The sequence below is a fragment of the Gorilla gorilla genome, chromosome 4 (genome assembly GCF_029281585.2).
Source record: "Gorilla gorilla gorilla isolate KB3781 chromosome 4, NHGRI_mGorGor1-v2.1_pri, whole genome shotgun sequence".
Classification (NCBI taxonomy): Eukaryota; Metazoa; Chordata; class Mammalia; order Primates; family Hominidae; genus Gorilla; species Gorilla gorilla.
Window position 1 is genome coordinate 171997892 of NC_073228.2, and position 13360 is coordinate 172011251.

Genomic DNA, 13360 nt, shown 5'->3' on the forward strand with positions numbered 1-13360 from the left:
GTGTATGAGTAGACTAGAACCAGAGCTGTGATTTAGCGTCCGTTCTGACAGAAAACACCTAGATAATTCTTTTTGGCCCCGTTTCACTGAGTGAAGTAAGATTAAGCAGACATGAGCCACCGCAGTGTGGGCTGATTCGGAAGGCCTAAGTCGCTTTCCCATAACCGCTGAGTCAGTATTGGGCCCTTTTTGAGGACTCCGCAAACCTCTCCCACCATCCTCACCCCCTTCCCCAGGAAAAAGCCAACCAGACTAACAAATAAGTAGGTAGATAAATAAAGAAAGAAATCGTCCATTGTCATAGGAGGGCCAGGCCGCTTTCCCTCTGCTGTTGAATGGAGACATCGGCCACCTCTCAGGTCCTGAACTGGTAATTCAGAACAGTTTGATTGCCTGCTTGATTGTTTGCGAGATAACTGCAAGATTGTCAGTGACAGGGTAATTTACTGAAGATTGCAATGTCAGACTCCATCCAAGGGGCTTGCTGGCATAAAGACGCGATTCTCATGACTGACAGGCCACTGGGAGATTGGAGTGCCAATTTAAAGTTCATAGTGTCGTCTGAAAGTGTTTGGCGGCTGCAGCCCATAATCACGCAGCATGATGAGGTCATTATAGGCATAACGTAGGCTCCTACTTAATAACGGGTAGAACCCCAAATGCACAATCTCTGGAGCAGGTAAATGTAAATATGTAGGAGGAAATCATTTGTATCCTATTTTCTTTCTGTTTTGGCATTTGTCATCTGCTATTGCTGATGTGTTTAGGCCATCTCCTGCCAGACAGGCCCTTGAATCAAAAGCCCAGGATCAACAAAACAGTGGGGAAATTTGAAGTTCACAATTCTGAAGCAGTCACATGCCCGGAAAGAGTGACAGGCTGGAGGGGGAGGGGGAGGCAAATGTTCAGCACTCAATAGGAAAACTGTCTTAAGTTATTCTTCAAGCCCAAAGAGGTCTTCAAGGCGGTTATATGGAGCGGGTGGTAAATGGGTTGGAGGGGGAGGAAATATTTCCCCAGCTTCAGGAGGGAAAGGCCACCAGAGATGGATGATACCCCTAATCGGAAGAGGCCAGTGACCTTAAAGAAATCTATAGTGCTAACAGCAGTGGGTTTCTTCTCACCTGAGAAGCTTCTTGTGGCTGCTGAAGGAAGCCCTGCCAGCATATCTCAGCAGGTTATTTTTTAAATCTGAAACAGGCATTCCGTGGTAGAGCCCTTCTGTCTTTTGAAGGCAGCCCATGGACAGTGATGTTCAAGGCAGAATTCTATGCACTTTTTTTCTTCTTTTTCTTATTCTGCCAATGGCCCTCCAGATTGGACAGCCTGAATGTGGATCTGAAACAATGCCTGGATATCATCCTGCTACTAAGATACAATCTCCAGTGCTGTTTCTAGGGTCTGAGGTTTGCCAGGCTCCGGGGAAATGGGGAGTATCCGATTCAGCCAGCATATCAGCCCGAGATGTTCAGAGCCTTGATTTTGAAAGTCTCTCAATCTAAAGTGTGCATGCCTGCTCACCCTCCTGTGTCTGCATTTCTAGGAAATTGTGTAAATCTAAATGTGTTACGAGGCACATGAGCAACATTTGCCCATGTGGAAAATGAGAGGCTAGTTTTAGTAATTTAAAGCCAGGCAAAACATGCAACCTCCTAATTTGTTTGTTTGCTAAAAAGAAAGTAATGCATTAAAATAATTGCACATTAATTGCTAAATTACAGTGGAACTTTGGTGAAATTACATATTTCATTTTCATTAGCGGAACCAAACGAAAAGGGTAATGCCAAAAAATTACATTGTAGTAAATTTAAAGCACCCAGCCAGGCCTCTGATTCAGCGTTCCAGTACAAGTGTTTGTCAAGGCACAGCCCAGGGTTTGAGTGCGTGTTTCCATGATTCTAATTATGGTCCAAAAAAATGCCTTGCTATCAAATCCAGGAGGTGCAAGCAAGTTATTCTGCAAGCTTCTCCACTGTGTATTCAATCAGCTCCCAGCCGAGTGAATAAGGATTGACTAACGAATTCGTTCTTATCAGAAATTCCAAGGAGCAAGCACTGCCCTAAACATTCCCATCTTCAGCCCTCACAGACAGGTGAGGAACGGGAAACAGTCATTTTATTCATTCAACAAACATCTGTTGAGTGCCCGATTCTGTGCTTGGTACTAAGAGAGGAATGAATATAAAATTAATAAGACATCATTTTTCTCTTCAAAGAGCTCATTTTCCAGATAGGGAGGCGAGCATTAAGAGGTCATTAATTCTACTGTAAGAAAGTTGGCATTAACAATGGTTTTTAAATCGTATTGTGTGTTAGAATCACCTGAGAATCATGTTTAAAATGCAGATTCCAGGGCCTGCTCCTGGAGGCTCTCCCTGGGGAGATGTGGGGGTGGGCCGTTTATTCTTCCTGCAGGATTCTGATGCAGAATGCTTCTTTGAGAACCTCTGATTCAGGGATGTACAGAACAGGGATTCCTAACTGTCTTGGTCAGTTTGGGCTGCTACAACAAAAATACCATAGACTAGGGGGCTTAAACAACAAACATTTATTTCTTGCAGTCCTGGAGGCTGGGAAGTCCAAGATCAAGGCACCAGCAGATTCAGTGTCTGGTGAGGCCCTGATTCTTGATTGATAGACTGCAGTTTTCTTGCTGTGTCCACACATGGCAGAAAGAGTACTGAAGTGCTCTCTGGGGTCTCATTTATAAGGACACTCATCCATTTATAAGAGTTCCACCCTCATGACTTAATTACCTCCCAAAAGCCCCATTCCTAATACCATCACATTGGGAGTTAAGTTTTCAACATTGAACTTTGAAGGATCACAGACATTCAGTTTGTAGCAATAACCTGGCCAGGGGCATCATCCGGAAGGCTTCCTGGAAGAACAGGCCAACCTAAACTTGATCTTAAAGGATGAGTCAGTCCTGTCAGTTTCCCCCACTCTACCATTAGCTCCTTAAAGACAGTCTCCATGGTTCTTTGCTCTCTCTCTTGTTTCCAGCACATGGACACCACTCAAATATTTGTTGAATGGTAGTTGAGAAAATAGGAATCAGCCCAGGTAAAGGGATAGAGGCGCAGGACTCTAGGCAAGTGCATAATAATGTTCCGAGTCCTGAGGGCATGCAGGAAGACAGAACCAGAAACTACTGCGGAAACTGCAGGCTTAATTTCCAGATTCCCAAGCCAAAGCCATTTCTCCACATTTCCTAGAAAATGTAAAACTCTCAGCACCCGGGTTTCCAATTGGTCAGCAGTTCCCTTCCTGGCTTAGAGAGAGTGGGATAGAACAATTTTCTCCGTTAAAGTGAGATTTAAGGAATTCCATGCATTTTAGTTTTTTTAATTTGATAAAAACAATTGTATTTCTAATAGAGACAGGGTCTCACTATGTTGCCCAGGTTGGTCTCGAACTCCTGGGCTCAAGTGATCCTTCTGCTTCAGCCTCCCAAAGTGCTAGGATTACAGGTGTGAGCCACCATGCCCAGCCAGAAATTCCATGCATTTTGATTACTTGTGCACCCATTAGCACAGACCCCTGGGAACTGACTGTGGGTAATTTGCTGTGTTGTGTTATTTAAAAGCGAAGTTTTTGTTTTTATTTTCCCACTCAAATAATACGTGTTCATAGTAGAAAAAGGTAGAAATTCCAGAAAAGCGCAATAAAGAAGAGAAACACACTAATCTGCTATATGAGGATAACCATTTGTCAACATTTTAAATTATTTCCTTTCAGTCTTTTATTTTCTATGTGTATGGATTGGAATTGGATGAGGCTTGCTGTGTGAAACCTGCCACCTCAGGCCCTTGGGTACGTTTGATGCTGCTCGTGCCTGTGCTGGTAACAAAGGTGTTAGTGTCTCCAAACAGCTTTATGCCATGAAATCCGCTGACTCTGGCTCTGCCTCTGCCCTTCCAGATGGCCTGGTGGATTGCTTGGACCCTGACTGCTGCCTGCAGTCAGCCTGTCAGAACAGCCTGCTCTGCCGGGGGTCCCGGGACCCACTGGACATCATTCAGCAGGGCCAGACGGATTGGCCCACAGTGAAGTCCTTCTATGACCGTATCAAGCTCTTGGCAGGCAAGGATAGCACCCACATCATTCCTGGAGAGAACCCTTTCAACAGCAGGTAGGCACCCTCTGTCCCTGCAAACTCCTGAAGTCTCTGATTTTCTTCCTGTTGGAGCCAGAGGCAGTGCTCCAGCTTTCCCGGGGACCCAGTTGGCCTGGAATCTGCCCCCCTAGAGGCAGCTCCCTCCAAGGGGGACTCAGAGAAGTGCCCTTTCCTCACTTTGTGTTGGGCTCCAGAACAGAGCCCTAGTGTCTTTGCAGGATGTCAACATCTTTGACCCAGAACCTGCTGGAGACACCTGTTGATTTCCTGGTTTTTAGATCATTTTTAAAATCTGTTATTTTATGATGTTATTGTCATTATATTAAATCTCCCTTGAAAATGCCTCTGATAGTGGCTTTTGTTCGAGCATTGCTGAAATAGTTCATTCAATAGAGTATTTTTGAAAGCTGTTATTAACTTGATAACATAACCTATCATTCGGTGGCATCTTAGAGTCAAGAAGATGTTGGTTGCAAGGATTTATTGAGCACCTAGGATAAGCCAGAGACTTTGTGTAGATTATCTCTAATCCACACAACAATCCCATCTATTGCCTCTCCTGATTACCTGTTGCGTGCAAGCCATTGTGCCACTGCATTTCACCCCTCATTCTCTCCAGTTTATTATTGCTCTTAGTTGCTAATTTGAGGCTTATGAATATTCTAGGGTCAAGTTCTAGATTCATTTTGTCTTCAACTTCACCCCAGGACAAGTTAGAACTGTGCTCCTGGAGAAGAGAGCAAGGGGAAGGTTTGTCTTGGAGACACTTCCCCACCACCCCATCCCCTCCTCTTTTCTATGCACTACGTATGATTCTGAGGGTAGAGAGGAGGGGTAGGAGAGGCTGGGGGTCTTCTTATGGCTTGGCCATGCTTGATCTTCCTCTCAGTTGGTCCAAGTCCAGATGTCGATGGTGTATGCTGATGCAAGAAGGAGGAGCGTGGTCAAATTGGGGATGCCCCGCCCCATCTCTGTGGTCCTTCACATCAAGAAATAAAAACTGCTGGTCAGGTCCTTTTTCACAAAACTTCTAGGTACTAGGAACTTGGGTAGGATGGTCCTGGCCCCTTTGCAGCCCTGATGACCCCCATTGTGCCATCTTTGTCTTATTTCTCTTTAGCCTCATTCAGGTAGGCCCAGGAGCAACTCTGGATGTATGCTACTTCCCTCGGCTTCCAAGCAGGGAAGAAATACTAGACTTCCCTTCTTACAGAAGCCCCTAACTTTATAAGTGATTCTCTCGGAGCCCCTCTCATGAGCCTTTCATCGGTCCCCAACCGAGACAGCCCAGTGAGAGTGGGATGGGGAAGGAATGGGTGTCAGCACAGCTGATTCTACAGCCTCTTAGAGCTCTCTGGAAAGTTGGAGAGCCCCAATTCCTGCAGCTCTTTTGAATATGAGTGTCTTAACAGGGTCACCTTAGGCCAACAACTTTTGCTTCTCTCTGTTGTCATTTTACTAAAAATAAAATAGAAAAAGAAATAATAGAAAATTAAAAATAATCTCAGCCCTCTTCTATTTCAGCCCTGACACCTCCTAGTGATATCATGTTGGGCTCGTAAACCTCATTTTCTTGATTAATAAAATTGGGATAACACTATTTAAATACGTAAAAGTTGATCAGACAAATTGGGTCATTCTTGTCATACCCAACTAAAGCAGAGTCAAGAAGCCAGGAAGAAAAAGCACTCTGGGCACATAACATTGCCCTAGAAATGTAATTCTCCCCAGGCCTGGCTACTGAAACTGCCTGTTGTAACCTGAAACCAGTTGATCTAATAGTGACTGAAACAACCTACTATGACTCTAAGACTAGTTTTACCCACCACCATCATTCACCAGTCAGAACTCACCAGATCGCCAAAACTTTACCAGTCCCAGTGAACTTTCTCTCAAAAGAATAAGTAACATTTCTCCTTATAAAACCTCCAAACTTCTCTTTGTTCTTCAGACATCCTGAAGACTACCCCCATGCATATGCCCTGAATTGCAATTCTTGCTTCCCAAATAAAACATTTTAAATTTAGAGATTAATCTTTCTATTTTATTTGACTTTAACATATACTATACACAGTATTATTACTGTTTCTTTTAGTAGAAGAACCTCTCAGGAAAATAAAAGAAACCACAGATCTCTGATAAATAAAAAGCATTTACTCTGCTTGTTAAATCCTAGCTCTAGAACAGATTCTGTAAGTATGCTTCCTTTTAATTATGAACATAATTCATCTTGCTAGAGACCCGTGACTGGGCAGAGCTTGCACTGGGCCATAAGCATTTCAGTGGGGTTTGTAGTTTGCTTATACTGAAAATGCATCCTCTGAAGGCCTGTTTCAATCTGCTTCCTCATTAACCTATCATTATTTCTACCCTAAATCCAGTCATTTCCTGATATTCTCACTTTCATGCTTTCTTTACCTGGCCCTTCTAATTTTATCTTATTCTCCTCATCAATGGTTACCACTTCCAGAAGGCACCTTGAGCTAGAGCCAAAATACAGGTGAACAGTCAGGAACCCCAGAATATTTGGTAGACTATGCCAGCCCAGGAGACCTGAAAGAAAGTTGCTTTAGAGAAAGCGTCTCAGAAGCTTTAAATGTAAACAATAAATGGCACTTCCCAAATGAGCCCAGGCTCTCCGGCTGTCTGCATGGATACATAATTCAGAAATATGAAATGTAACTCCAAGACATAGGTTGAAGTTCAGTAAGCGTGTGAATTCCAGTACATTATCATCTTACAAATAATGAAGGACAAAGCTAGGAGTAAAAAAGAACTTGAAAATTCAAGACTTCTAAAAGGGTGTTCCCCTAGATAATGGCATACAAAAATAACTAAAATGCCTTGACTCCACCACTATAATTTATAGAGCAGATCTCACTATCTAGATAATGCGATAATTGTTACACATCAATAATCATAAATAGAAATGAACTGATAGTATGTCTTAGCTGAATCTTTTCTGCAAATTGACTGCCTGGAAACGATAGGAAGCCAGCAGCAAGGAAGAATTTGAAAAATAGAGGATAGAAATCACAGGCAGCACTACTCCTGTTATTCCTGTGGCACGCTGCAAAGCCTTCTGCTACAGGAATGATTTAAAAGAAATAGCAGTTGTAGAAAAAAGGAAGGGTGGGGAGACTCCATTGTGGAATGTACTTTCAATTTTGTTTTCTCTTCACGAGCACTGTGTACCTTGTGGTCGTCAACACACATCACTGATTTTAAAATAGTGTCTGGTAAGGTCTTAAAGAAATCTTAGTCCGAGCTAAGATAAGAAAATGGAATTGAACAAAAGGATTATTTTCATAAATTAGTTTTCCACTTTAAAAGAGTCTAGCATTGTGGTTAAAACCAGCTAAAAATGGCATTCATTTGTTAGGCAGCCAGTAGCAGACAATTAGAGCTGTCAGTGGAACAGTCTAAACACTCCTGAGATCATCAAAGGGTTGGAGTTGAACAGCTGGGGGTATTGCTAATAAAAAGAGAGATGCGTGGAGACAGCATCCCTCCGGTTTTCAGGACACCCAGGAATGCAAAAGTAAGTGCATTCCAAAAATCGAGCCGACTTTGACAAGATTCTGGCAAAGGACGGGTCAGTTGATCACCTAGTTCAGAAACTGGGAGTGTGTCCAGGACGCTGGGAGCCTGAGAACCTCTCTTCTTTTGCCAAATTGCCCAGTCTGCTGGGGGCTTGGTGCAGAAATAGAGCTTCTCATTGTCCCATTTCTCTGTGAAGTCAAGAGAATTCAGATGAGAGGAGGCATGCACATTCTCCCTCCATGGACTTTGAGCACAATATTGTAGCATCTCTCTGGCTTTATAGGACTTTCCCAGGGTAGCTGGTTGGAAACCGGGATTTGTGGGAAAGTTCTAGTTACTATGTCTGGAAAGAGGGAGATGTTCTGTAACACTGGAAATAAATTGGTAGGATTTCAAAACCCTTCAAGATAGCAGGAATTCGACATAAGAGAAATATGTAGTAACACAGAATCCAGAATCCAATATATTTCTAGCAGAAAAAAAGTGTATACAGATATATACACATTTTTATTGAATGTGTATATTGAAGGGTTTTGCTATATATATCTCCAAAGTTCTCGTTTCCTCAGACCCTCATGGATTATGAGAAATTTTGCTCTTAGAGGGCAGCAAAAGACAATGCATGTGTATTTCCCAGCCATAAAACTCTCTGTGCTCCCCTCTACCCACTCTGACATTCTGGCCTCTAGAAGAGTAACATGGCCGTCCTCCAAAGCCAAAAAATGGAAATAAGTAGCCAGATGTGGAAGCTCTCACCCGAGTATGGCACTCTCGGTGCCAGGCTAAGGAGCACCTGGGAATGATGAGGGACAGCCTGAAGCTCAGGCCAAACAAAAGCCAAACAATGTCAAGAAATGGAGCAAGGCCAAGAGTGGAAGGCGGGTGCCCAGGAGACCCCTTGGCCCAGCTCAGTGACGGGAGATGCTGCCCATGGATTTCACCCCAAAATGTCACTAGCGTGATTGTGCAAAGCCAGAAGTTAATGTTGAAAGCCTTCTCCTTGCCTGAGGGACCAGATGAGGATGAGGGAGCAGAGGCAGTGTGGAATTGTCTCTGTTCTCCTGCATGTGGCTCAAAGACCTCTGTTTCTTTCTTTCTCAGCTTGGTTTCTCTCATCCGAGGCCAAGTAGTAACTACAGATGGAACTCCCCTGGTCGGTGTGAACGTGTCTTTTGTCAAGTACCCAAAATACGGCTACACCATCACCCGCCAGGATGGCACGTGAGTAGCTTTGTGGGGCTCGGACCTACTCAGGACCACACGTGTGTGCAAAGGGACAGACGGTGCTGTTGGCTTGGAACCACAGGATTCCCCCTGGTGGACTGGAATGTCCACCAGGCCTGTCCCCTAGTGAGGATTCCCCCAAAGACATTTCATGCTTTTTGATGTGACATCAAAAACAGAAAATAAATAGGAAAGCCAGCTTACCTAGTACAGCTCACAGCCACCTCGTTTTTTTTAATGTCAGGTCAATGCATGTGTGTGTGTGTGTGTGTGTGTGTGTGTGTGTGTGTGTGTGTGTGTGTGTGTGTGTGTGTGTGTGTTGGGGTGGGGGCAGGTTCTAGAAAAAGAAGGGAAGGTAGCTCTTAGAAACGAACTCCTGTTTTAAATCAAAGGCAGTGCAGGGTGACAGGAATCCACATGACATAGTGTCCTGTGGTGATCCCCTTCTGCTTTCATCTGTGGCTTTAGGAGTTGTGTTGTTTTCGCTACTGTTTGGAGGGGGTGGCGTGTAATCAGAGAAGTCTAATTAAATACATTTAGCAGTCACCCTGCTGTGTGAAGGAGGCAACCTTTCCCTATTATCTTCTGATTGGAAACGTGTACCCGTTCAGCCTCCATCAAGATGAAAGCTCTGTCATTTCCTTAATCTATTTGGGCATAGAGTAGAAATTTAAAGAAAAAGAAAAGAAATCTATGGGAGGGAGAAAACACTGACTTACTCTGGGCTAAAAAACACACAGACACACACACAATTATGGCATTCTGTTTTAAATGAAAAGGGAACTGTGGCTACCGATCTGATCCAACACTCTTTCTGTAAAATGCACTCTGGAAAATCTTGGATGTATCACAGAAGTAAGAACAGGGATTTTTTACCTTTCTCTGGCGAAGAGTCTGGCCTTATTTTCTTTCTAATGCCCTAAGGTAGCCTTATAGGCAGTTTCAACAATTACCAGCCTCCAGGAGCCCTAACTTCACTCTCCCACCTCTGAAACCCAAACAAGGAGTCTAAGGATTCATATCAAATCTTCAATATTCGTGAAATTTCTGATATCTCACTCATACATTTCTGTAGCCAAATCTAATTATTTTAAAGCACAGGATGGCAGATGTGTGCCTTGCAGAATTACTCTGGCCCTTGTTCATTCTTAGAAGCCGGTGGGTTTTTTTGTTTGTTTGTTTGTTTGTTGTTGTTTTTTTTTTTTTTGAGACGGAGTCTCACTCTTCTCGCCCAGGCTGGAGTGCAATGGCGCAATCTCGGCTCACTGCAACCTCCGCCTCCTGAGTTCAAGTGATTCTCCTGCCTCAGCCTCCCAAGTAGCTGGGATTACAGGCACCCGCCACCACGCCCAGCTAATTTTTGTATTTTTAGTAGAGACGGGGTTTCACCATGTTGGTCAGGCTGGTCTCGAACTCCTAACCTCAAGTGATCCATCCACCTTGGCCTCCCAAAGTTCTGGGATTACAGGTGTGAGCCACCGCGCCCAGGCCAGTGTTCTTGAAGAACTGACATCCTTGAGTCAATTGCTGTGAAGTCCCGTGAGACAACAGAAGAAGACATTTCTGAGTCCCTGATGTGCCATTTTCCCTTTCTTCGGCATCCCTCTCTACTGCTTCCTGAGTAATTATGCCCCAAGTCCACTTCCCAGATCATCTATCCAACCTCCTGGATCAGTTACTCTTCAGCTTGCTCAGGTTGTAAAGCTGTGGAAGTCACAGGACGTGCTGGAGAATGCTCTGAGGAATCCCACAATCTGTTGCATAGTGGCATGTGCCCCAAATATTCATGTTGATTCTACCGTGCCAACTAGGAACAATTTTACTTCAAGACATTTGACTCTTTTCTGTACTCTATGCAGAACTATCCCCAGCATTGTGCGTGCCTAATAAATAAGCACATAAATAAAGTAATTAATAAGTAAACTATTGTACTGTACATGCTCTGATATTTGTCTTAATATTCCTATGCTCCCTGTTCATTCACATTTACTAAAAAAGACCAAATGTGTTACTAAGATTGGATGAAACCAGCGAGTCAAGTATATTTTTACCGAGTTTTTACTGTGATCCAAGTACTCTTAGCTGCTGGGGATTCTGAAGGGAGCAAGACAGACAGCACCACTGCCCTCAAAGAGATGAAATTCTAAGGCCGGGCGCGGTGGCTCACATCTGTAATCCCAGCACCTTGGGAGGCAGAGGCTGGTGGATCACGAAGTCAGGAGATCGAGACCATCCTGGTTAACAGGGTGAAACCCCGTCTCTACTGAAAATACAAAAAATTAGCCAGGCATCGTGGCAGGCGCCTGTAATTCCAGCTACTTGGGAGGCTAAGGCAGGAGAATCGCTTGAACCCAGGAGGTGGAGGTTGCAATAAGCCCAAATCGTGCCACTGCGCTCCAGCCTGGGCCCCAGAGCGAGACTCCATCCCAAAAAAAAAAAAAAAAAAAAAAAGATGAAATTCTAGAGGGGAGGTAAAATAAAGCTTAAAATTAGGACACCTCTCTGTTAACGTCCTTGTTTTCTGTTAATTGGGAAAGAGCTACCTTTATTCTACTTTACAGGTAATACACCTCCATCCAGCTCTTAAGAAATGAACAGAAATATAGCTTAAGAACCATTGGCAAAGAAATCAGCCACAGAGCAGAGGCTGATTAGAAGAATGCTGTAATGACCTCCTCCCTGTGTCCTAACATAGTATCGTTATAATTACACTATTTATTGAACATTCTATTAGCCTAGGACTGTGCTAAGTGCTTTACACGAGTGGCCAGCAAACATTTTCTATAAAGGGCCAGACAGTAAACAGTTTAGGCTTTGCTGGCCATGTGGCTTCTCACCAACAACTCAGCTCTGCCATTATAGCAGGGAAGCAGCCTAAAAGATACATAAACAAATGGGTGTAACTGTATGCCAATGAACCCTTTTTTTTTTTTTTTTTTTTTTTTGAGACAGAGTCTCACTCTATCACCCAGGCTGGAGTACAGTGGCGAAATCTTGGCCCACTGCAACCTCCACCTCCCAGGTTCAAGCAATTCTCCTGCCTTGGCCTCCTGAGTAGCTGAGACTACAGGCACCCACCACCATGCCTGGCTAATTTTTGTATTTTTAGTAGAGACAGGGTTTCACCATGTTGGCCAGGCTGGTCTTGAGCTACTGACCTCAAGTGATGCACCCACCTCAGCCTCCCAAAGTGCTGGGATTACAGGCGTAAGCCACCATGCCCTGCCCAATAAAATTTATTTACCAAAACAGGTGGTGGACCGGATTTAGCTCATAGGTCATAGTTTGTTGAGCTCTGCTCTACACTCATGATGTTTCACTCTTAGCCATGCCATGTGTATTGGTGTAATTATTCCCATTTTACAGATGAAGAAACTTGGTCTCAGAGAGGGTTAGTAACTTGCCCATTGCCACTTAGCTAGTAAGTGATAGAGTTTGGGTTCCATCCCCACCTGTCTGCCTCCAAAGCCCATGCTCTCCTCTGTGCTCTGCCCATCCCATGGCCATCAGGGGAGGAGGAGAGGCATCCTGCCTTGTCTAAAAGTGAGTCTACCCCCTCATCAGCTCATTTACTCCCTCTCCAGGTTCGACCTGATCGCCAATGGAGGTGCTTCCTTGACTCTACACTTTGAGCGAGCCCCGTTCATGAGCCAGGAGCGCACTGTGTGGCTGCCGTGGAACAGCTTTTATGCCATGGACACCCTGGTGATGAAGACCGAGGAGAACTCCATCCCCAGCTGTGACCTCAGTGGCTTTGTCCGGCCTGATCCAATCATCATCTCCTCCCCACTGTCCACCTTCTTTAGTGCTGCCCCTGGGCAGAATCCCATCGTGCCTGAGACCCAGGTAGGAAAGGCAGTGCCAGGGCGGGACTCTCAGGACTTCCCTAACCAAAACCAACTGGACACTGCCTCTCCCCGAGTGGACCAGAAACTAATATTATAGGGGAGTAAAAAAAGTGGGAGCATAATAAAATTTATAGCCACCAGAGATGAAAGTTTGAATCCCTCTTGGCTGTTCTGGATGTCTGCAGATAGTCGTTCAAGACTTTGGCAGTCATCAGAGCTTTTAATAAAATAAAAACAACATACATATGTGCAACCCACCTGCAAATTGCTTTTTGTTCCTGTTAGTCACAGAGATACATGGTAAGAGGCGCTTTAATGATCTACATCGGTGTTACGACAGAGGGCATATTACATTATTGCCTCCCTGTTGCTTTATACGGATTGTCAGTGGAAGTTGTAGGTTCGTATAATTACAGCCTCTCGTGGCCTCCTTGCATGCAGCTAGCAATACAGCCTGCTGTTCTTATTTACATCTTTTGCCAACAGTGTGGCTTTTTAAAAAGAACCACAACAGTGACCAAGAATAATTATTAATCCAAAAATCATAACCTCAGCCCCATCACTCTATGGTGGAGGATAAAGTTTTTGTTGTTGTTGTTTTTCTTTCTCAGTGGTGGTAAGTGGT

At 44.2% G+C, this 13360-nt stretch overlaps 1 protein-coding gene across 47 annotated transcripts in view; it reads left to right on the forward strand.

Moving 5' to 3' along the window:
- Positions 1 to 13360, forward strand: part of TENM2 (teneurin transmembrane protein 2) — a 1282302-nt gene that overhangs the window by 1204230 nt on the left and 64712 nt on the right. For all 47 annotated transcript variants that reach the window (XM_055387572.2, XM_004042960.5, XM_063706913.1 and 44 more), the window contains 3 exons: positions 3925 to 4135; positions 8765 to 8884; positions 12472 to 12733. In XM_055387572.2, the coding sequence (XP_055243547.1) occupies positions 3925 to 4135; positions 8765 to 8884; positions 12472 to 12733 (593 nt within the window). The remainder of the gene's footprint in view (positions 1 to 3924; positions 4136 to 8764; positions 8885 to 12471; positions 12734 to 13360) is intronic.